This window comes from Oncorhynchus nerka, linkage group LG12 (assembly GCF_034236695.1).
Source record: "Oncorhynchus nerka isolate Pitt River linkage group LG12, Oner_Uvic_2.0, whole genome shotgun sequence".
Classification (NCBI taxonomy): Eukaryota; Metazoa; Chordata; class Actinopteri; order Salmoniformes; family Salmonidae; genus Oncorhynchus; species Oncorhynchus nerka.
This window is the reverse complement of record NC_088407.1, coordinates 66,576,354-66,602,304: the sequence shown is the minus strand read 5'-3', so window position 1 is coordinate 66,602,304 and position 25,951 is coordinate 66,576,354. Positions and strand designations below refer to the sequence as shown.

The following is a 25,951-nucleotide window of genomic DNA, read 5'->3' as shown; positions in this document are numbered from 1 at the left end:
CCAGAGCGACGGGAGAGGAGGGAAGGAGCCCAGAGCGACGGGAGAGGAGGGAAGAAGCCCAGAGAGACGGGAGAGGAGGGAAGGAGCCCAGAGAGACAGGGGAGGAAGGAAGGAGCCCAGAGAGACAGGAGAGGAGGGAAGGAGCCCAGAGAGACCGGAGAGGAGGGAAGGAGCCCAGAGCGACAGGAGAGGAGGGAAGGAGCCCAAAGGGACAGGAGAGGAGGGAAGGAGCCCAGAGCAACAGGAGAGGAGGGAAGGAGCCAAGATCGACAGAGAGGAAGGAGAGGAGGGAAGGAGCACAGAGCGACAGATAGGAGGGAAGGAGCCCAGAGCGACAGAGAGGAGGGAAGGAGCCCAGAGCAACAGAGAGGAAGGAGAGGAGGGAAGGATCACAGAGAGACAGAGAGGAGGGAAGGAGCCCAGAGCAACAGAGGAAGGAGAGGAGGGAAGGAGCCCAGCGAAATGGAGAGGAAGACAGAGCCATGACCTCTTCACCTCCCTTCTCAGTCTCTCTTTCTCTCCACTCCCTCTGTCACCATTTCCATGTGTTGAGAGAGGGGGAGAGTGATTGTTCATGTTTTATCTGTGCCCCTGCAACTGCAGAACGAGCATGAGGAAGTCTATTGCTGGTGGGGTAAGCTTGTCAAAACAAATTGAAATCAAATAAATAAACATCTGGACGTGTAGAACATGCCTTTTTACAAAAAAGTTTACGTCCTTTAAGGCAAACTTTGTGATTTACTGCTATCTGAATCTACCATCTCTGTTTTGCACTGTTCCTCGCATGGCATATTCCTGCACAGCATGGCTTAAAAAAAATAAACAACAGGAGTACATTAAATGCCATTGTGGCAGCAGTTCGGTTCCTACTGGAAATAAATTGAATCACTGCTAATGCTTACACTAAGAAATACAAAATGAAATTGGGAACATACTGCCAAGTTGGCTTTGATTGGAAAGGTAGAAGACATGGCATTGCCCTTTACTGTGGAGCAAACTACAGAACACCGAAATCTGGATCAGTATTTGGTGAGTAACATTATATACTTAACAATAAATGCAACAATTTCAAAGATTTTATTGAGTAACAGTTCATAAAGGAAATCAGTCAATTTAAATACATTTATTAGGCCCTAATCTATGGATTTCACAGGACTTGAGATACAGATATACGCTAAAAGAAAGTGGGGGCGTGGATTAGAATACCAATCAGTATCTGGTGTAACCACCATTTGCCTCATGCAGCGTGACATCTCCTTCACATAGAGTTGATCAGGCTTTTGATTGTGGCCTGTGGAATGTGGTCCCACTCCTCTTCAATGGCTGTGCAAAGTTGCTGGATATTGGCAGGAACTGGAACATGCTGTCGTACAAGTCAATTCAGAGCATCCCAAACATGCTCAATGGGTGACATGTCTGGTGTGTATGGAGGCTAAGATGAACTTGGACATTTTCAGCTTCCAGAAATTGTGTACAGATCTTTGCGACATCTGTCATGCTGAAATATGAGGTGATGGTGGCAGATGAATGGTGCGACAATGATCATGGTATCTATGTGCATTCAAATTGTGATCGATAAAATGCAATGGTGTTTGATGTCCATAGCTTATGCTTGCCCATACCATAACCCCACCGCCATTATGGGGCACTCTGTTCACAACGTTGACATCAGCAAACCTCTCGCCCACACAACGCCATATACGTAGTCTGTGTTTGTGAGGCCGGTTGGACATACTGCCAAATTCTGTAAAACAACGTTGGAGGCGGCTTATGGTAAAGAAATGAACATTTAATTCTCTGGCAACAGCTCTGGTGGACATTCCTGCAGTCAGCATGCCAAATGCACACTCCCTCAAAACTTGAGACATGTGTGGCGTGGCCTTTTATTATCCCCAGCACAAGGTGCACCTCTGTAATGACCATGCTTTTTAATAAGCTTCTTGATATGCCACAACTGTCAGGTGGATGGATGATCTTGGAAAAGGAGAAATGCTCACACTGGGAGGTAATACATTTGTGCACAGCATTTGAGAGAAATAAGCTTTTTGTGGGTATGGAACATTTCTGTGATCTTTTGCTTCAGCTCATGAAACATGAGACCAATACTACATGTTGCATTAATATTTTTGTTCAGTGTATATTCTCTCCTCAGGGTTTTGGAAAACCACAGACCTATTAAAACGCATTTGGGTAAAAATACCATCAAGCACTATGATGAAACTGGCTCTCATGAAGACCGCCACAGGAAAGGAAGACCCAGTTAACTCTAATGAAATGATCCTCTGCAGCAGAGGTAACTGCACCTCAGATTGCAGCCCAAATAAATGCTTCACAGAATTCAAGTAACAGACATCTCAACCTCAACTGATCAGAGGAGACGGCATAAATCAGGCCTTCATGGTCGAATTGCTGCAAAGGAACCATTACTAAAGGAAACCAAGAAGAGACTTGCTTGGGCCAAAAAACACGAGCAAAGGGACATTAGACTGGTGGAAATTGTCCTTTGGTCTGATGGGACCAAACTGGTGAGGACCCAAAAAGGTGACTAGTTTGTTGTTGATCATTTCTAGTGCCTTTTAGGCTGTGTCCCTTCTTGAAATGCAGGTTTTAACTCTTTACTAATTAAACAAATAATATGTTCTACATGATCACTCTCTGTGTGTAAAATAAAAACTAATAGATAAACATTTTAAGGAAAGCAATCAATGTTATTTGTTGCCTAGACTTTACTGCAAATGACACTCAAGTTCACAGAGTAAACAATACACTAATAATGCAGTTGGCCATGACAGCCTTTATAATAGAACGCTTGTGACCACACACACACTTAGATGATAATGCCAGAGATGCCAGAGAAACCGGTGTTTGGAGGATATATTGAAATTCATTTAAAAAATCTACAATGTGATTTTCTGGATTTTTTTCCCTCATTTTGTCTGTCATAGTTGAAGTGTACCTATGATGACAATTACAGGCCTCATCTTTTTAAGTGGGAGAACTTGCACAATTGGTGGCTGACTAAATACTTTTTTGCCCCACTGTATGTCAGTGGGGCAAAAAACTCCCACTCTAACTTCCGGGTTGGAGCGAGCGGTCGCATCTGCACTCGGTCCGCAGGTAGTATTACATTTCACTATAGTACAACGGTTTGATTTGTCTAATCTTAGCAATTTCTTCTTAGCTAGCTACATAGCCGTCTTTGTATCATAGATAATTGCGTAATTATCGTATTTCGTCGTCCTAACGCAGTCTACACTGCCCTGCAGCTAGCTAACGTCCACCGTTAGCTAGTCCACCGTCTACCGATTAGCAGCACAACTATTACACTCAACTGAACGACTTGATTAGTGTAGTGTTAGCTAGCTACACAGTTGTCTTTGCTGTCTTCGTATCCAAGATAATTGTGTAGTTTAGAGTGTGTAGTTTTAGAGTGATTATCTTAATTTACCGAGGTTAGCTAGCCAGCTATTTGTCGTCCTTAACGTATGAGACACTGCTAGCTAGCCAACAGCTAGCCAACGTCTACCGAACAGAACTTCCGCACCCAACAATCCGGTCGCATTTCGCTTCGCTCCACAGGTAGTATCACATTTTTCATTTCATTTCATTACAGTACAACGGCTTGATTTGTTTGATCGTAGCTAGCTACATAGCTAGCTACATAGCCGTCTTTGTATCAAAGATAATTGTGTAGTCTTGAGCGATTTCCTAGGTTAGCTAGCCAGCTATTGTCGTTCTTTTAACGCAACGTAACGTAATCAACACTGCTAGCTAGCCAGCTAGCCCCGAATAGCAGCACAGTAGCACAGTAGAAACTATTACACTCAACGGAACGACTTGATTAGTGTAGTGTCAACAACGCAGACACTGCCAGCTAGCCTACATAGTCAACAACGCAGCCTCTGCCAGCTAGCCTACTTCAGCAGTACTGTATCATTTTAATCATTTTAGTCAATAAGATTCTTGCTACGTAAGCTTAACTTTCTGAACACTCGAGATGTGTAGTCCACTTGTCATTCCAATCTCCTTTGCATTAGCGTAGCCTCTTGTGTAGCCTGTCAACTATGTGTCTGTCTATCCCTGTTCTCTCCTCTCTGCACAGACCATACAAACGCTCCACACCGCGTGGCCGCGGCCACCTAATCTGGTGGTCCCAGCGCGCACGACCCACGTGGAGTTCCAGGTCTCCGGTAGCCTCTGGAACTGCCGATCTGCGGCCAACAAGGCAGAGTTCATCTCAGCCTATGCCTCCCTCCAGTCCCTCGACTTCTTGGCACTGACGGAAACATGGATCACCACAGATAACACTGCTACTCCTACTGCTCTCTCTTCGTCTGCCCACGTGTTCTCGCACACCCCGAGAGCTTCTGGTCAGCGGGGTGGTGGCACCGGGATCCTCATCTCTCCCAAGTGGTCATTCTCTCTTTCTCCCCTTACCCATCTGTCTATCGCCTCCTTTGAATTCCACGCTGTCACAGTTACCAGCCCTTTCAAGCTTAACATCCTTATCATTTATCGCCCTCCAGGTTCCCTCGGAGAGTTCATCAATGAGCTTGATGCCTTGATAAGCTCCTTTCCTGAGGACGGCTCACCTCTCACAGTTCTGGGCGACTTTAACCTCCCCACGTCTACCTTTGACTCATTCCTCTCTGCCTCCTTCTTTCCACTCCTCTCCTCTTTTGACCTCACCCTCTCACCTTCCCCCTACTCACAAGGCAGGAAATACGCTCGACCTCATCTTTACTAGATGCTGTTCTTCCACTAACCTCATTGCAACTCCCCTCCAAGTCTCCGACCACTACCTTGTATCCTTTTCCCTCTCATCCAACACTGCCCCTACTCGGATGGTATCGCGCCGTCCCAACCTTCGCTCTCTCTCCCCCGCTACTCTCTCCTCTTCCATCCTATCATCTCTTCCCTCTGCTCAAACCTATCTCCTGATTCTGCCTCCTCAACCCTCCTCTCCTCCCTTTCTGCATCCTTTGACTCTCTATGTCCCCTATCCTCCAGGCCGGCTCGGTCCTCCCCTCCCGCTCCGTGGCTCGACGACTCATTGCGAGCTCACAGAACAGGGCTCCGGGCAGCCGAGCGGAAATGGAGGAAAACTCGCCTCCCTGCGGACCTGGCATCCTTTCACTCCCTCCTCTCTACATTTTCCTCTTCTCTCTCTGCTGCTAAAGCCACTTTCTACCACTCTAAATTCCAAGCATCTGCCTCTAACCCTAGGAAGCTCTTTGCAACCTTCTCCTCCCTCCTGAATCCTCCTCCCCTCCCCCCTCCTCCCTCTCTGCAGATGACTTCGTCAACCATTTTGAAACGAAGGTCGACGACATCCGATCCTCGTTTGCTAAGTCAAACGACACCGCTGGTTCTGCTCACACTGCCCTACCCTGTGCTCTGACCTCTTTCTCCCCTCTCTCTCAGATGAAATCTCGCGTCTTGTGACGGCCGGCCGCCCAACAACCTGCCCGCTTGACCCTATCCCCTCCTCTCCAGACCATTTCCGGAGACCTTCTCCCTTTCCTCACCTCGCTCATCAACTCATCCCTGACCGCTGGCTACGTCCCTTCCGTCTTCAAGAGAGCGAGAGTTGCACCCCTTCTGAAAAAACCTACACTCGATCCCTCCGATGTCAACAACTACAGACCAGTATCCCTTCTTTCTTTTCTCTCCAAAACTCTTGAACGTGCCGTCCTTGGCCAGCTCTCCCGCTATCTCTCTCAGAATGACCTTCTTGATCCAAATCAGTCAGGTTTCAAGACTAGTCATTCAACTGAGACTGCTCTTCTCTGCATCACGGAGGCGCTCCGCACTGCTAAAGCTAACTCTCTCTCCTCTGCTCTCATCCTTCTAGACCTATCGGCTGCCTTCGATACTGTGAACCATCAGATCCTCCTCTCCACCCTCTCCGAGTTGGGCATCTCCGGCGAGGCCCACGCTTGGATTGCGTCCTACCTGACAGGTCGCTCCTACCAGGTGGCGTGGCGAGAATCCGTCTCCACACCACGTGCTCTCACCACTGGTGTCCCCCAGGGCTCTGTTCTAGGCCCTCTCCTATTCTCGCTATACACCAAGTCACTTGGCTCTGTCATAACCTCACATGGTCTCTCCTATCATTGCTATGCAGACGACACACAATGAATCTTCTCCTTTCCCCCTTCTGATGACCAGGTGGCGAATCGCATCTCTGCATGTCTGGCAGACATATCAGTGTGGATGACGGATCACCACCTCAAGCTGAACCTCGGCAAGACGGAGCTGCTCTTCCTCCCGGGGAAGGACTGCCCGTTCCATGATCTCGCCATCACGGTTGACAACTCCATTGTGTCCTCCTCCCAGAGCGCTAAGAACCTTGGCGTGATCCTGGACAACACCCTGTCGTTCTCAACTAACATCAAGGCGGTGGCCCGTTCCTGTAGGTTCATGCTCTACAACATCCGCAGAGTACGACCCTGCCTCACACAGGAAGCGGCGCAGGTCCTAATCCAGGCACTTGTCATCTCCCGTCTGGATTACTGCAACTCGCTGTTGGCTGGGCTCCCTGCCTGTGCCATTAAACCCCTACAACTCATCCAGAACGCTGCAGCCCGTCTGGTGTTCAACCTTCCCAAGTTCTCTCACGTCACCCCGCTCCTCCGCTCTCTCCACTGGCTTCCAGTTGAAGCTCGCATCCGCTACAAGATCATGGTGCTTGCCTACGGAGCTGTGAGGGAACGGCACCTCAGTACCTCCAGGCTCTGATCAGGCCCTACACCCAAACAAGGGCACTGCGTTCATCCACCTCTGGCCTGCTCGCCTCCCTACCACTGAGGAAGTACAGTTCCCGCTCAGCCCAGTCAAAACTGTTCGCTGCTCTGGCCCCCCAATGGTGGAACAAACTCCCTCACGACGCCAGGACAGCGGAGTCAATCACCACCTTCCGGAGACACCTGAAACCCCACCTCTTTAAGGAATACCTAGGATAGGATAAAGTAATCCCTCTCACCCCCCCTTAAAAGATTTAGATGCACTACTGTTCCACTGGATGTCATAAGGTGAATGCACCAATTTGTAAGTCGCTCTGGATAAGAGCGTCTGCTAAATGACTTAAATGTAAATGTAAATGTAAGTTCAACACAACAAAAGCAATATCTTTGGGCTACACTGGGCGTTACTGCATTGTACACTTTCTGCCTGTGTACATCTGTTCTAAAATGTGCCAGCAGAACATGAAACCCTTCGTTGGAATAATTGATCTCTTTCAGGTAGAGTACAGCTGTCATATCCCTTTTTATCCACCTTATTGAAAAGTGAGAAAGAGGAAAAGTGTGTGGTGTTCCTCTATAGTGGCATCCAGCTTAAGCCAGTCCCTGAACACTTGATCCCTGAATACACCTGTTTAACAAGCAATGCCTAATTTTCACATGATTCTCTCATTCTGAAATTAACCAGAGGGAAAACATTAGTTCATATATAGTAGTTAGTTTGTTAGCTAGCTAACTAGTTGACAATTCACATAGATTGCCAGGGTCCAGTGAGCAACTAATGTCATAGTTTCAGGAACGACAAGCCAGTTAATACTATAGCTAATTGGTTCCTCGAGCTAACGTTACTTCATCTGTTGTAACGTTAGCTAGCTGTCACTTTGTTAGCCAGCTAATTTAAGTTTGCCTGCATTAAAGTTCTTTGCCACTAGGAGCGCCGCTTCTGGATGAGCATTTTCTTGTTTGCTTATGGCCTTATAGAGTTGATAGAGTGTGGTCTTAATGCCAGCATCAGTTTGTGGTGGTAAATAAGATACACCATCACTACAAATAATATAAATAAGAACTCTCTTGGTAGGTAGTGTGGTCTACAGCTTATCATTAGGCACTCTACCTCAGGCGAGCAATATCTCAATATTTCTTTAATATTAGACATCGCACACCAGCTGTTATTGACAAAAAGACACACACCACTTGTCTTACCAGACGTAGCTTCTTCACTGTTCTGCCGGTGAATGGAAAATCCTGCCAGCTCTATATTGTGTCATCGTTCAGCCACAACTCGCTAAAACATAAGATTACAGTTTTAAATGTCCCGTTGGTAGGATAATAGTAGGTCATACATTTTATTTTCCAATGATTGCATGTTAGCCAGTAGAACGGATGGCAGTGGGAGTTTACTCGCTCGTCTACGGTTCCCAGAAGGCAGCCTGACCTGCGCCCTCTTTTCATTAGTCTTTTCTTCACACAAATGACGGGGATTTGGGCCTGGGCCTGTAGATCTTTCTCGTCGGACTCGTTAAAGGAAAAAGCTTCTTCCAGTTCATGGTGAGTAATCACTGTTCTGATTTTCATAAGTTATTTTTGGCCATAAGAGGCGGTAGCAGCAACATTATGTACAAAATAAGTTTTAAAATAAATAAATAAATAGCACAGTTGGTCAGTATCAAATCAAAGTTTATTTGTCACGTGCGCCGAATACGACAGGTGTGGACCTTAGTGAAATGCTTACTTACAGACTAACCAATGGTGTGGGGAAAAAAAATGGAAAAAAGTGTGTGTGTGTGTGTGTGTGTGTGTAGGTAAGTAAAGAAATAAACAGTAAGAAGACATTTGAAAAAGAGTAGCAAGGCTATATACAGACACCGGTTAGTCAGGCTTATTGAGGAAGTATGTACAGGTAGGTATCTTTAAAGTGACTATGCATATATGATGAAGAGAGAGTAGCAGTAGCGTAAAAGAGGGGTTGGCGGAACACAATGCAGATAGCCCAGTTAGCCAATGTGCGGGAGCACTGGTTGGTCGGCCCAATTGAGGTAGTATGTACATGAATGTATAGTTAAAGTGACTATGCATATAAGATAAACAGAGTAGCAGCAGCATAAAAAGGGGTTGGGGGACGCGCTCTCTTCCACATGCTTGGAAACACAACAGCCAAAATGGGAGCCACCTAGAAAAACGACAACTTCTGGCTCATTTTTCCAAAAAACAGCACAAAACTCTTTCTAAAGACTGTTGGCATTAGTGGAAGCCCTAGGAACTGCAATCTGGGAGGATTTCGCCTAATAATAAAAGTGACAGCCATTGAAAACAGTGGTAGGCTGAAATTATTTTTGGGGGGGGGTGGTTCGTCCTCGGGATTTCACCTGCCATATCAGTTCTGTTATACTCACAGACATAATTGTAACAGTTTTAGAAACTTTAGAGTTTTTTTATCCAATACTATCAATGATATGCATATCCCATCTTCTGGAATGAGTAACAGGCATAAAAAAATGTAGTTAACATTTAATTGAGAAGGTTTTGTAAAAAGTCTTTACATCTACCAGAAGACTAAGACTTTTCATTAGCATCATCGCTAACGGCTACACAAAGTGATAGACACACGAACTGCACATTCACAGACGGGGATAGTTTGTTGCCTCTTCTGAAAGTTGCAGGAAATACGAATCACTGATGCATTCTGTTCCTGTTTTATGAACTTGGGCAGATTAATAAAATGAACAAATATTCTCTACTAGGTTCAATACATTTCTGAATATTGTTGAAGTCCGTTTTAATGTTTGGATTCCGTGATTCCATCCACGTGCTCCACATTGCGGATTTTATAGACCCCTACACATACCTCAGTCCAATACCACACACCTGAGCCTTTCAACCTTTCCAGCTCCACCCGCTTTGTGTGTCTGTGTGAGTGTCTGTGTGCGTGCGCGCATGAGTGTGTACTATATAGTGACACTTGCTAAGACAGAAGAGGACGAGGATGGGTGACATGGATCCTGTCACTTTTCACCTTCCTTCCCTCCCTCCTTGAGGATTATCCGTCTATCAGTATCATCCTCCCACCCAGGTCTCTTAACTAAAGCTCCCTGCATGACATAGGGATGAGAAGGAAAGGGCCTGAGAGGAGCTGCATGATCTACAGCCAGGCTGGTTAATTACAGCCAGGCTGGTTAATTACAGCTGGGTCTGGTGCATTCAAATCTAACTAATGTCCCAATTACTGGCATTGATGCACAAACATGAACACACAGGCAGACACATACATAGTCCTACACAGACAGCCATGCCCACAGAGACACATTCACAGACAAACAGTCTCACAGAGGGCTTAGTTGGTAATATATTGCTTTGCCTCCTGCTGATGTGGCTGAGGGAGTAGAGTGGGCTGCATTATATTTCTATCGTCTCTGTAAATACTGAAAGTACAGCATGAATCCTCAGTCTCTGCTCTGCTGCATCATCAGCCTTGAGAGAAGAATAAGAAACATTTCACAAAACCAACACCAGACCACCCACACCTGACGTCCACAAACCTGCATCTGTCAATACATTGAGAACACCAACATTTTCAAATGAGCTAACTTTTAAATATTAGGCTTGGGCAGTTTACCATATATACATTATACCGGAGTATTTAGAAAAAGCCACAGGAGGGTTTTTCCAATACTGTCAATATTGTTGAAAATATTCCTTTTGTGTTTTTTTGTAGACATTTGAATAATTGTAGCTACTTTAAGTAAATACCTGCAGTCAAATTATATAATACGTTAGGAAATAAAGAACATTGCATTCTTAATTTCACCGGTCACATTATTAGGAAGCTTAAGGTAGTCCCAAGTCATGTCACGTGGTGTTTGTGTACAAGCACACAACGATGAGAGACCGGAGCCTTGTGAGTCACTCACTGTTGTGCAGCATGTGCCAGGTGATCTACAGTATGGAACTCACAACTAATTCAAAAGAGAATTCAGAGAATACCCACCTGGATCAAGAGCCTTGCTGGCTAATATTTATTTTGTGCGTGCAGAAAACTGTGAGTGGCATTTTTGAGTGTCATAAATCCATTCATGTTTGAATGGACGTCGACAATTGTCATTTAGTCAGCTCCCATGACCCACGCACTAGCTCCGCTTCTGGCTACTTGGAAACATTTTGTACCCAAGTATTCCAAAACAGAGCACTAGAGCGGTGTCCATCTTGCCTAGGGTCACTGGAAGTAGTAGTACACCATGTTCAGTGGTCAGAAAGAGTGAATTACAGGAGAGCCCTCTGGGAACACTGATCCTAGGTCAGTATGGTGGCCATGTCAACACAGCAGCCTTACTGTAGCAAAGATTTTTCTCTATTGCTTATTGTGTTAGTGTCTATAATAAACTCTCCGTATTGCCATGGCCATCCCCATCCTTGGGGACTTCCCCCACACAGAAGTGTACAAATTACACACACACACACACACACACAAACACACACACACACACACACGGAGAGAAGTAAGGCAAAGCTGGCTAGCTTCAAGGGCATCCTTGGGCAATTAGTATTGTGGAGTAACTACAATGTTGTTGATCCATCTTTATTTTCTCCTATCACAGCCATTAAACTCACCATTGGCCTCATGGTGAAATCCCAAAGCGGTTTTCTTCACTCCGGCAATGGAGTTAGGAAGGACGCCTGTATCTTTGTAGTGACTGGGTATATTTATACACTATCCAAAGTGTAATTAATAACTTCATCATGCTGAAAGGGATATTCAAATGTCAATGTTTTTTTTTTTAAACATCTACCCTTCTTTGTAGGGCATTGGAAAACTTCCCTGGTCGTTGTGGTTGAATCTGGGTTTCAAATTCACTGATCGACTGAGGGACCTTGCAGATTGTATGTGTGGGTACAGAGATGAGGTAGTCATTCAAAAATCATGTTAACCACTATTATTGCACACAGAGTGAGTCCATGCAACTTTTTATGTGACTTCTTAAGCATTACTCCTGAACCTATTTAGGCTTGCCATAACAAATGGGTTGAACATTTATACTCAAGACATTTCATATTTAATTCATTGTAAAAATGCCCACCTACATTATGGTATGGTATTGTGTGTAGGCCCGTGACAAAAGAAAATGTACATTTAATCCATTTTAAATTCAGGCTGTAAAACAAATTGTGTAAAAAAGTAAACAGGTGTGAATACCTTCTGAAGGCACTGTTGGTTGTTACAGTGAAAGTAAATGAATGAATGACACAGAAGATAGCAAGCATCCATGCCCACAACGACATCGTCTCTAGAGGAGAGCAGAAGACGCTACAGTACCTCAGAATGGTTATGTAAAATGTAAATGAAGACAGGGAATCAAGTGTATTCAGATGAGTTTCTTCCCAGTGCTCACTTGGGGCCTATTCCCACAACGAGATATGAAGGAGAGACTGGGGAGCGGGGTGGTAAAAGAAAGGTACAGTAGGCCTACATTACAATAAACCAGGCTTTATTCTTTTATCAATATCATACAAAACATTACGTGGTAAAAGCAAATAAAGTATAAGTGAATTCATCGCAACGATCTGTTTTATATGGAAGACCATACCCACCACCCAAAATGTTTTATTAAATAAAATGCCTCATGATTTGTCAATGTGCACAATTAGTCTGTGCTTCAGTCTGATCAACTGTAGCCTACTGATAACAACCACAGATGCAGGTAGCCAAGAGACGCCTATGTGCTCTGATCCCATTTGGGCCTGGCCAGGGGAAACGTAATGTTTTTAAAACCTAAACTAGGCTTTCCCAACCCTCTCCTTGGACCCACCCCCAGACGTTTCACATTTTTTGTCTTAACCCTAAAACTGGCACACCTGATTCAGTTAGTAAAAGGCTTGATTAGTGAACTAAAATAATCACCTCTGCCAGTTTAGGGTTAAGACAAAAAATGTGAAACGTCTAGGGGGGCCTGAGGAGAGGGTTAGGAAACCCTGGTAACCTATGCATTTATAACCTAAAATAGGCCCATTTCTTTGTGCGACACCGGCCCTCGATTGGTCAACCTTGAACTTGAAACATTGTATCAACTGGGACCAGCCCACAGCTAGATGGCAAACTTGCAACATTGTATTAACTATTCTGATCCCTCAGAGTTTCCTGTGAAAGTGAGCTCAGGACAGACAACTGTATTTGTGCAAGGGATACGAAGTAATCAGGTATTTTATGATGTTTCCACTGGATCAGAGCATAACATTTTTTCCTTTCACATCAAGGCTTGTGGTTTACAAAAACGGAGAGCGCTGGAAAGTTTTTTCAAATAAATTAAGGAACCATTATCATTCTCGATGATGTGTGAACTTGTTCACTTGCTGTTTGAGGTGAAGAAAAACACACTTTGAGAAGCTCCACAGCTCATTAGTGGCAAGTTCAGGAGCGTAATGGCAGAATCTACAAAGGCCAATGAATCAATCAACACAATAGTGATGACATAGTGTATGAGTGTCTTTTTAAATTACAGACGCAAAGGCCTTACATGATGCAACCCAGCATACCGCGAGCTCAGCCCTGTTCGTTTTCGTCCAATTACAGTTGTCTGTCTAAAGGGGTACAATATTGGATCATAAACACATCAATATAAACAAACCACTTCAGTCCAGTACATCGTCTGTCACAGCATATTGCTGCTTGATGAAAGCTGTTCACTTGAAGCTAAAAGAATAAGATGATTTATGGATTTCAATTATGCCAGGTAGAATGAACTGTTGGCACGTACACCACTCTGAAGAGACTTAAACCAGCAGGGTAGTTCTGGTCTTCAAGGTTGTGTGTAACTGATACATTAATTCCTACACTGCACTTATTAAATGAGTTGAGACCTTGAGATGGCATGATTTGCTGCCAAATAATGGTTAAATAGGATTGCAGAATGGGTTAAAGTGCCACTCAGCAGCCAAGGGAAAGTGGTCTGTACCCATTATTCTCAGTGTCTCCTAAATTAGAATGCATGACTGATTGAGTTTGAGTGCAATATTTCAGAGGATAAACAAATATTTCATTAACAATTTAAAACCCAATTTCAGTTTTTTTTTAATGATTAAATTCCAAAGCAAATGTAATCCATGTAAATGGCTTTGACACTAAACCAAGCCCTAAATTGGTTTAGTGTGCCACTATATTGGCTCAGCAACACTAAACAGGCTCTTCAGAGAATGAATTACAGTGGCAAGAAAAAGTATGTGAACCCTTTGGAATTACCTGGATTTCTGCATAAATTGGTCATCAAATTTGATCTGATCTTCATCTAAGTCACAACAATAGATATACATAGTGTGCTTAAACTAATAACACACACATTATTGTATTTTTCTTGTCTATATTGAATACATCATTTAAACATTCACATGATAGGTTGGGAAAAGTATGTGAACCCCTAGGCTAATGACTTCTCCAAAAGCTCATTGGAGTCAGGAGTCAGCTAACCTGGAGTCCAATCAATGAGACGAGATTGGAGATGTTGGTTAGAGCCCTATAAAAACAAATTAAAATTCCCCAAATTTGAGTTTGCTATTGACAAGAAGCATTGCCTGATGTGAACCATACCTCGAAAAAAGGAGATCTCTAAAAGCCTTGATGTTCATCAGTCCACAGTAAGACAAATTGTCTATAAATGGAGAAAGTTCAGCACTGTTTTTACTCTCCCTAGGAGTGGCTGACCTGCAAAGAGTACTGCAAGAGCACAGCGCAGAATGCTCAATAAGGTTAAGAAGAATCCTAGAGTGTCAACTAGAGGTCGACCGATCAATCAGAATGTTATGAAAAATTAATCGGCCAATCGGAAATGGGTATTTTTGGGCACCGATTTTTTAATACCTTTATTTAACTAGGCAAGTCAGTTAAGAACACATTCTTATTTTCAATGATGGCCTAGGAACAGTGTTTGCCAGCAGCTCTTCGCAAGCACAGGGCTGTTTTATGACTTCAAGCCTATCAGCCTAATGGCTGGTGTAACCGATGTGAAATGGCTAGCTAGCTGGCTAGTTAGCTGGGTGTGCGCTAATAGCATTTCAAACGTCACTCGCTCTGAGACTTGGAGTAGTTATTCCCCTTGCTCTGCAAGGGCCGCGGCTTTTGTGGAGCGATGGGTAACGCTGCTTCGAGGGTGGCTGTTGTTGATGTGGGGGGAAGCTACACGGTTACACTGGCAATACTATAGTGCCTATAAGAACATCCAATAGTCAAAGGTATATGAAATACAAATGGTATAGAGAAATAGTCCTATAAATACTATATTAACTATAACCTAAAACCTCTTACCTTGGAATATTGAAGTCTCATGTTAAAAGGAACAGCCAACTTTCATATGTTCTCATGTTCTGAGCAAGGAACTCAAACATTAGCTTTTTTACATGGCACATATTGCACTTCTATTTCTCCTACACTTTGTTTTTGCATGATTTAAACCAAATTGAACATGTTTCATTATTTATTTGAGGTTAAATGGATTTTTATTGATGTATTATATTAAGTTAAAAGAAGTGTTCATTCAGTATTGTTGTAAATGTCATTACAAATAAAATAATATTTATTATTTTTTTAAAATACAATTTTTTATTTATTTTATTATTATTTATTTTTAAATCGGTATCGGCTTTTTGGTCCTCCAATAATCGGTATCGGCATTGAAAAATCATAATTGGTCAACCTCTAGTGTCAACTAAAAACGTACAGAAATCTCTGGAACATGCAAACATCTCTGTTGAGTCTACAATACATAAAACACAAAAAAAATAGTGTTCATGGGAGGACCCCACATAAGAAGCCACGTTGCTTCCTCAGCTTGCTGTCATCGACGGAAAAATTAATTCCCAAGACATTTTGCAGGAGAATGATAGGCTCTGTGTCCACCAATTGAAGCGCAACAGAAGTTGGGTGATGCAACAGGACAACGACCCAAAACACAGAAGTAAATCTACAACAGAATGGCTTCAACAGAAGAAAATACGCCTTCTGGAGTGGCCCAGTCAGGGTCCTGACCTCAACCCGATTGAGATGCTGTGGCATGACCTGAAGAGTGCAGTTTACACCAGACCTCCCAAGAATATTGCTGAACTGAAACTGTTTTGTAAAGAGGAATGGCCTAAAATTCCTCCTGACTGTTGTGCAGGTCTGATCCACAACTACAGAAAACATTTGGTTGAGGTTATTGCTGCCAAAGTAGGGTCAACCAATTATTAAAACCAAGGGTTCGCATACTTTTCCCACCCTGCACTGTGAATGTTTACACAGTGTTCAATAAAGACATGAAAACAATTGTTTGTGTTTTATTAGTTTAAGCAGACTGTTTGTCTATTGTTGTGACCTAGATTAAGATGAGATCAAATTTTATGAACAATTTATACAGAAATATTTCCAAAGGGTTCACACACTTTTTCTTGCCATTGTAGATCGTGAATTTAAGAGGACGTGTGTCGAAATGTGACTGGGGTCGTTAGCATGTTACATCAATTCCAGGCTAATAAGACTGACAGTGAAGATAACTGCTCTGGGCATGCCTCGCACAGCACACCCTACTCAGGCCAGCAAAACATATCCATACAAAAATACACAACAAACACACCACTGCCCTCAGGAAGCTTGTCACTTGAAGGGATATTATGACCACATGCAACAGCCATGAAACCTGTCAGTTTAGAGCAGGTCATCGTCAGCACAGAAGCCAGAGGCCCAGTCAGAATACTCAGCAGGCACATGAAGGGGAAGACTGAATAGAGGAGAAGAAAACCAGAGGGGAGGAAAGGATAGGGCAGGAATGGAGGAGAGGAAAATGCCAGGAGAATAACAGGAAAGAGGAAGGTAGAGGAGGTTGTAGTACCTGAGAGGCAGATGAAGGTCATGTAGTCTCCCTGTCCTCCAGTAGCCAGGAAGGGGATCTTCTTCTTGGTCCTCCTCTTCACCTGCACAGCCACCAGCATCTTCTCATCGTGGGGTGTGAACACCTCTTTGTTGATGGCTGACTTGGCACTCATCTCAGGGGAGGTAAAAGTCGTAAAGAGAGGGGGATAGGGGAGGTCGTTAGCTCTTCTCTGTGGATGGGAAGAGATAAGAGCTCATTAGTGAGTGTTAGAGGTTAGACATTGCTGAAATGGGTAAGTAATCCCAACAGACAACTTAAAGCCCTTTACATTTCAGTGTCACGTTGGTATGAGGGGTCGGGAGACAGGCGCAGGAATGCGTAATAGTTTTTATTACACCCAAATTACAGCGTGCCATGTAAAGGCATGGGAACGAAAACCAAACAAACACTATACAAAACACAGGGTTGAAACCCAAACAAAAGTGAGGGGTACCTTGAATAAATAAATAACACACATGCACAATGATTAACACACAGGACGAGACCCGTAATCATCTGTAAAATCCACAATGGAAAGAAAGCCAAAACACACAACACAGGTACTCACACGAACCAACAGACATTGTAACAATAGTCTACAGGACAATGGTAAACCAAGGACACACTTATATAAATACTAATCACTGGGAATAGGGGCCAGGTGTGCGTAATGAATGTTTCCGGAGGGATCCGTGACATTCAGAAAGAGGTGCAATTAATTGAGGCATATCATTTTGACTTACGCACACACAGAGCTCAAACTTTCACATAAATGGTAAGTTTCTCAGGAACTTTCTAGCCTAAAATCAACAGCAGTCTGGCCAATATCACTGAATACTTATTGTGAAGGTGAGAAAGACACTGGTAGAAACAATACGGTTACATGCACATTATAATGTGATTATTGTGGATAGTCAGATTAATTTAATAGCTTGATTAAAATGTTGACATGCTTTGCAAGAAGAATGATTTCCCTAATAATCCTGTTTACATTGGCATCTGATATCAGGCTACCTGATGGCACTCTAATAAGCACAGAAAATACCCAATCAAAATAAACGTTCTACCACAGCGAACATGTTGTTTTTGGGATGCATATTTGATTGAGTTTGGACATATAAAGTTTGTATGTGAAAACTTTCGGTTACGACTGTAACCCCGCTTCTCTGATAGTATGAGTGGTATTTCACTTATGGGACACGCCCCTAGCGTATTCGTCAGCGTATTCGCCAGAGTATTTGGCTGGACATGGAGAGACGTGTGCATCTGGGAAGGGTGTCCCTCCTACCCTATAATAAGGTCCAACGCAGCATCGCAGCATTCAAAATAAGCAACACATCTTCCTCGCTCATGCAAGGAGGGGGTGGTCTGGTGAAATACCTCACTCATACCATCAGAGAACCGGGGTTACGGTTGTACCCTAAAGTTCTCTTTCAAGTATTTGTTTCGGTATTTCACTTATGGGATATACTGAGTCCCACATTGCCAGACAAGCTGCGCTGTGCGATATATCACACAAATGGGCCTTACTCGCAGAAGATCCTACATGTAAAACAGTATGCACCATGGAGCCTATAAAACTTTGCAAATGTATGAGGCGAAGCCCAACTCGCTGGATAGATATGCCCTTAAATAAAGCCTAGGACGTAGCCATTCCTCTAGTGGAATGAGCCCGTAACCAGCAGGAGACTGAAAACCCTTACTTGTGTTGGCAAAAGCGATAGCCCCCACTATCCAGTGGGAGAGGCATTGTTTAGTGAGCGCTTTACCTGTGTGTGGTTTCACCCAGGAAACAAACAACTGATCACATTTTCTAAATCCCTTAGTCCTGTCCATGTAGAAGCACAGAGCTCGTACTGGGCACAACATATGCAACCGATGATGTACCGGCGAAGAAAACAGTGGGGGATAAAAAGCTACCAGTTCAAGGGGAAGACACATTTCAAAGATGGGTTAATAATCTTAGGTGTAAAGGCAGGGTTAGGCCACAATGATACCCTATTGTTACCAGGTGCAAATGGTGCACATGACAAGTGCACTGACAGTGCGTGAAAGACACTTACTCCAGGGGCTCAAAAGGCTGTTGGCATAGAGCATCCAAAACAATTGATAAATCCCATGACGGGGCAAGCTGTTTGGATACTGGGAGGCAAACGACGTGTCCCCTTCATAAAATGGGCAACAAGGGGGTGTTGCCCCACTGTCGTGCTCCCAAAACCCACATGACAAACCGAAATAGATACAAGATATACTTTAATAATAGAAAAAGCCTTTCCTTTTTCTACTAATTCCTGTAGAAACGACAGGATTACAGGGACAGAGCACTGGAACGGCACTCTGTGATTTAGTGCACCATTCCTCAAATAGGCGCCATTTACAATTATAAAGGGACCTGGTGGATGAGGCTCTAGCACTCTGAATAGTTGAAATTACATTTTGGAGGAAGCCCGGCAGTGTTCAAGTTGAACCATTGAGCAACAAGGGAAAAAGGAAAGGCTTTTTCTATTATTAAAGTATATCTATTTCGGTTTGTCATGTGGGTTTTGGGAGCACGACAGTGGGGCAACACCCCCTTGTTGCCAGGCCCAGAGTGCCAACCGTTCCGGGTGAGGACGGAAAATCACCCCTCGCGCCTGGCAAAGTTGGTCCTGAGCAGGGGGAGGGGCCACGGATGACAGCAGAGTAGTTGAGTGATCTCCTGTAGCCAATATTTCTCTGGCCAATGTGGTGCTATTAGTATGAGAGAGAGACCCTTCTCCTGCACCCTGGCTCGGGTGGGGGAAATCAGGGCCCGTGGGGATAATGCATACAGGAGGACGCGTGGCCACTCATGCGCCAACTCCCGTCGGTGCATCCCGATCCCTCGCGGAAAATAACAGTGGACACGGAGTACTCTCCATTGATGCATAAAGATCCACTACTGGCATGCCGAAGTACATCAAAACCTGATTGGCTACCTCTGGGTGGAGCTTCCCCTCTCTGTATAGAGGGTTCCCCCTGGCAAGTAAATCTGCCCCCAGATTTAGTACTCCTGGTACATGAGTAGCTCTCAGTGACTGGAGATGCACACTGCTCCACATAATCAGTATGTGTGCCCGTGTGTGTAAGTGAGGGGATAGCAGTCCCCCTTGTCTGTTTATGTACTCCACAACAGTGGTATTGTCTGTTCTGACTAGAACATGACGCACCTCCAGAAATGGGAGGAACAACTTTAATGCTAAGGACACTAAGGAGCTCCAGGCAGTTTATGTGAGTAGAACGGAGATGGGGTCCCCACACCCCGTTGACTGTTCTGCCCTCATGAGTCACACCCCAACCCGAGAGAGATGAGTGCGTCGTGACTACTTTTCTGGATAAAACAGTGCCCATCTGGGCACCCTGTGACAGAAATGTCTGGTGTCTCCAGGAGTGCAGTGCTACCATGCAGTCTATGGAGATCTGTACAAGGTGATGTTTGTGACGTATTAGGCTCAGACCTAGAGAAGAGACCCAGCATTGAAAGCTTCTCATATGCAAACATCCTAATGGGATGACTACTAAAGTCGATGCCATCAAACCTAGCAGCCTCAGGCATGTTTTGAATGAGACCAGGTTCCCTCTGTGAAACAGTGCTAGGCCATCTTGGAATGTTCTTATACATTCCACTGAAAGGCGAGCTTTGAATGATACTGAATCTAATACTAAACCTAGGAAAGAGATTGTCTGCGTGGGAATCAGAACACTCTTTACTGTGTTTATTCTGAAACCTAGAAATGTCAGGCGTTCCAATAGTAGCTGACTGTGTTCTAGGACCTCATCTCGATTGAGCGCACAGCAGCCAATCGTCTATGTACGTCATCGGCCGAATGCATCGGTACACTTCATAAAAACACGAGGTGACAGTGAGAGGCCGAAAGGGAGTACCAGAAATTCATAGATTATGCCTTGATTATTGAATCTGATACATTTCCTGTGAGGGTATATTGAGATGTGAAAGTAAGCGTTCATGATGTCGATGTATACGGACCAATCGCCTGGGTGCACAGAATGTAGCAGAGCAGTGTGTTTCAACATTCTGAATGTGTACTTTCTTAGTGTGAAGTGACATTGGGGAGTTTTTGTGAGACAAGAGGGGGGCCTTGTAGGAGCATCTACCTGAACATGGTCTCTTCTCTTTGGGCTGTACCCTGTGACACACCAACTTGGACCAGGTACGCCGGAAGAACTGGGAACTTGCACCATGGAACAGGCTCAGCAGAGGAGATAGAACTGGGCTTGGGGGAGGCCGTTCTCACCTCTCTGGCGATGGGGACATCACTAAGCCATCCGCTTCTTTCTCCTTATCCCTTGGGTGGGGTTAGGGGCAGGTGCCATGGGTGGGAAGGGAGGCTTCTTAGACCAGGGCCCCTTAGAGCCCAATATTCTTTGCAGCCCTGGGCTCACAGCCTGAGGGGCTGGGTGTCTGGGGATCTTAAAGGTCGAGAAGTGTTGACCTGCTGCAGCCTGGGCGAAGGTGCGGCGAGGTACATGGGAGGCACTGAGCTTCACCCTCCTACCTTTTCTCCTCGCACCATTTCTGCATCATCTCAACAGTGGGACCGAAAAGGCCTTTAGGGTCTACTGGAGCATCCAGAATCTTCAGCTTCTCACTATCGGACACCGTAGATAGGAGAGGGCTTGATGGCTCAACCTGGGATATCATGAGCCCCATCGCTCTTCCTGACGCCTGGACAGCGGCTTTAAGCAGATACAGGTTGAGGTCTGTGGCAATACAGATCTCATCCCACAGTCCCGGGTCCAGTGTGACCGCTAGCTCCTCCTGTAGCTCAGCCTGGTATACAGAGAGCATGGAGGCGGTGCTGAGAGCCCTCACTGCTGTGGCGACCGACCTGTAGTCCTTCTCTGTCACAGAGGACTGGAAGCACTCGTACTTGGTTGGTAAGCTGGGGAGAGTCAAGATCATGGAGGACTTCTGGCTGGGGTGTAGATGGAAAGCCACCAGGGGTTCAATGGGGGCATGTGGGCCAGCCCAATCCCTGTCATGTCAAAGCAGTCCAATACTCAAACACCATGGACAGCGTTCTCTGAGAAGAAAGGTGTACTTCAGTTACAGGTAACCTCCTCCAGACATTCTGGGAAGACTGGTAGTAATTGCCTGGCTGCATGTTTGGCTTTGGGTAGCCTCTTACCCTCATAGCAGGATGTGTTGGTCTCTGTTACTGCATTGGGCTAGGGAATCACCAGTTTATTCACAGCGCGTTTGCACACATCCTGCAGGTCCACACCGAGAACTGGTGGGGATGGCACCTCACCTGCCTGTCCGGTTTCAGATTCCCTGGCAGGAGGCTTGGTGGCCTGGCCTGAGGGGATGAAGGAGTCTTCTTTTCCATTCGATGATTCCGAAAGGAGGCTGTCGGAAAACCCTGTGGAGTCATTATCGTCTCCAATCAGGAATCCCGACAGAGAGGCCGCGAGGTCGTTGCAGAAGTCCTCCAACGGCAGGGCAATGGCGTCGAGCTGGTTGCCCCAGCTAGCGCTAGCCATCGCTCCACGATTCCCTGTGGGGATATCCATTGCCTCTGGTGACACATCGGGGGTGCTGGCCCCCCATGTTAGCGTCATGTTGACTCAGGCTAGCTTGGCGTGCTTCCCTTTGAAGAGGGCACAATGTGGACAGGAGCCACCGGAGGCTTCCAGGGCATGTTGCAGCACACCGAGTGGGTGTCTTTGGCCGATATCGTGTTTCCACAGGAGCAGATTCTTCACAGATGCTTTTGTCACCATAGCTTGGATGCTATGCTTTTAGCTGCCAGAAAAAAACTAGAATGGTCCGATAGCTAGCGATTAGTGGGCTATCTCCGACAGTGGCACTTGGTGTGATGGCTGGATACAGTTTCCGAAACAACAGATTAGAAAGGATAGATTGGTGTAGCTAGTAAAAGCTTTTCTTGTTGAAGTAAAACCAAAAAAGCTAGCTAGCTTGCTAACAAATAATCACTGTTTGGATACAGCTAACTAGGTCGTGAACAAGTTAGCCGTGTCACAGCTGTACCTGTTCCTCCCTCAAATACTTTTCCTCTAACTATGGTGAAGGAAAAGGAAAATTGTCACCACTGCACAGTCCAGAGAATAGGGCCTGGCGAGTGAGTTTTAAGCTCACGCCTGTGGACAGTTTAGCTAGTTCTGGAAAATGCAGTCGTGTCGAGGTAAGCTTTCTGATGAAAAGTCGAGAAAAGGTGTTTGAATGACTCAGAGATGCTGTGTTGTACCGTTTATACGGTTGAAGGGACACCCTTCTCCGACACACGTCTCCACGTCCAGCCAATCATGGCTAGTGTAATAAAGGCTTCTGACGAATACGCTGGGGACGTATCCCAATAGTGAAATACCAAAACAAATACTTGAAAGAGAACTACTTCTAAGATGCATATATTCAGTTGTTCCGGACACACTTCACTCACACTAAAGAGGGAGGCTCGCTCAGCTGGTGCTAGCACATGTGCAGATCAAATACACAGCTGGAACCCCGATTAAGGGTGTTTAGATGTCCTAATAATTCAAAAGATTACTGAGAAACCCAGGCATTTTAATTGGCGTATGCTTACGTCAATTTTGACATTGAGCCGATTAAGAAAAGCAGAGTAAAGGTATTTACATAACTATTGCATAACCTGCCTACTGCCATAATCAGTTTAATTATTAGTGAACATGTAAACGTACTCAATGTCTTTGTTACATATCAGGAGAAATCACATGCACCCAGAAATCACATTGAGAAAGCAGTGAGACATTAGTCCCGGAAGAAATAAAAGCAAAATAGCCCTAACATCTACTGACTGCTCTGTGCTTTCCAGTCCCCTCCACTGCAATCTCATTTCAGAAACATTCTACTCTCCAAAAGAAACGGCCCCATAAAATAATGTAATGCCACAGTGAGCGACTGCCTCCAATATCAAAAATGGGCTGTCATCTCTGTGTGGGGCAAATAATGGTGGCAGGTAGCCTAGTGGTTAGAGTGTTGGGCCAGTAAACGAAAGGTTGCTAGATCGAATCCCCGAGCTGACAAGGTAAAAATCTGCCGTTCTGCCCCTGAACAAATCAGTTAACCCACTGTTCCTAGGCCGTCATTGTAAATAAGAATTTGTTCTTAACTGACTTGCCTAGTTAAATAAAGGTTAAGTAAAAAAAAAGAATACATCTCTTTTACTACGCAGGCAATATTCCTTCCCAGATCTGCTGCAAAATGTAAATGACTTCAGTTAGAAACTTTTTTTTAAAAACAGCCATTACATTTTCCATTATTGCAAACATCTTTTCAAATGTTACTTTGTTCACATTATGCACGGACAGTTCCTCAGACAATGGAATCGGAACACCCAGGTTCCAAACACTGTGTGCTTTGCTGATAGTGTCAGAGAAAGCAGTGCTGAGGCAGTGCAATTGTGGCTGCAATAAATGCAGGATGTGGTTATAAACAATAGTGTTTTATTGGGTCCAAATGCTCTCCAGAGAACTATGGATGGAGTTTAATCATTGTCTCAACCACAGACAGAGCGGTGGTGATACACCAATCTGTCACTCACGACAAATGCTGAATGAATTACAGAGGAACAGCACACTGAAAAACAATGCCCTCATCAGTTTGGATTGCCAATAAGCAGGCCAAATATACTTGTTTTTCACAGTGCAGTGAGATTCAAAAAAGTAATTGGCTGTTGAGGAGGAGAAGCACGGAAACTATAGTTTCACAGAAACATAGCCCGCAGTATTTGACGATTAACCTTGCTATACATAAGTCTGCTTATACAAGTCTGCTTATACTTTAAACTTGAAAAAGCTGTTAGTGTTTCCCCTACTATTAATTAGTCTTGGCGGAGCCCGAACCTAGCCGAGCGCTGTAAAACACTGAACAGCTCTCCATCTTTGTCCTCAACAGTCCAGCTTTCAAAAACAGGCTACTGTATGTGGCCAGGAAAATATTCTGGGCGTTCTTGAAAACAATACATATAAACAAGTATTTCTGAAACGTCTAGAGACCTCATGATTTGGTCCACAAAAGCTAGTTGTTTCAGACATTTGAAATGCTGAATCATGAATGGTGCAGCATCTGGTGAGAGTTAGTTCTAAGCATTGGCTCAGAGTCTGTTTCTAGGTACTCCTATCCACAGGGTAAAGTTAGGTAACAGTGAACACTATGGTAGTACACACTCACTTACACCACGGCGACTCAACTGGCCATAAAAAAAACAAATAGTAGAAAAACAATCCATCTCATTCAATGACAACATCACCAGATGATAAAGCTCTTAACAAAATGGGACTGAGTAAACAAAACACAAGCAAAGATTTATTTGAAGAGCAACTAGCCAACAAAAATGTCTTTACTTGGAATGTTTAAAACATCCAACCCCTAAATCTACTGACTCTAGACACACCTACTCATTCAAGGGTTTTCCTTTACTTTTACTATGTTCTACATTGTAGAATAATAGTGAAGACATCAAAACTATGAGATAACATCTATGGAATCACATACTAACCAAAAAGTGTTAAACAAATACAAATATATTTTAGATTCTTAAAAGAAGCCACCCTTAGACATGATTACCGCTTTGCACACTTTGGCGTTCTCTCAACCAGTTTCATGAGGTAATCACCTGGAATGCATTTCAATTAACAGGTGTGCCTTGTTAAAAGTATTTTTGTGGCATTTCTTTCCTCTTAATGCGTCTGAGATACAAAAGATAACCCTATTTGGTAAAAGACCAAGTCCATATTATGGCAAGAACAGGGGCGGCAGGGTAGCCTAGTGGTTAGAGCATTGGACTACCAGCCGAAAGTTTGCAAGTTCTAATCCCCATCTGTCGTTCTGCCCCTGAACAGGTAGTTAACCCACTGTTCCTAGGCAGTCATTGAAAATAAGAATTTGTTCTTCACTGACTTGCCTAGTTAAATAAAGGTAAAATAAAAAATAAACAGCTCAAATGAGCAAAAGGAAACGACAGTCCATCCTCCTCAAATGTAAAAAAAACATCAAGCACTTTGATGAAACTTATGACCACGAAGGAAAGAAAGACCAAGAGTTGCTGCAGAGGATAAATTCATTAGAGTTACCTGCCTCAGAAATTGCAGCCCAAATAAATGCTTCACAGAGTTCAAGTAACAGACACATCTCAACATCAACTGTTCAGAAGAGACTGTGTGAATCAGGCCTTCATGGTCAAATTGCTGCAAAGAAACCACTACTAAAAGACACCAATAAGAAGAAGAGACTTGCTTGGGCCAAGAAACACGAGCAATGTACATTAGAGTGGTGGAAATCTGTCATTTGGTCTGATGAGTCAGAATTTGCGATTTTTGGTT

The 25,951-nt window shown here is 44.3% G+C and overlaps 1 protein-coding gene across 2 annotated transcripts in view; it reads right to left on the bottom strand.

Moving 5' to 3' along the window:
- The window catches only part of LOC115138635 (syntaxin-binding protein 6-like), a 112,096-nt gene that overhangs the window by 71,208 nt on the left and 14,937 nt on the right, over positions 1 to 25,951 (bottom strand). For both annotated transcript variants that reach the window (XM_029675700.2, XM_029675701.2), the window contains exon 2: positions 16,589 to 16,799. In XM_029675700.2, the coding sequence (XP_029531560.1) occupies positions 16,589 to 16,742 (154 nt within the window). In that variant the 5' untranslated portion in view covers positions 16,743 to 16,799. The remainder of the gene's footprint in view (positions 1 to 16,588; positions 16,800 to 25,951) is intronic.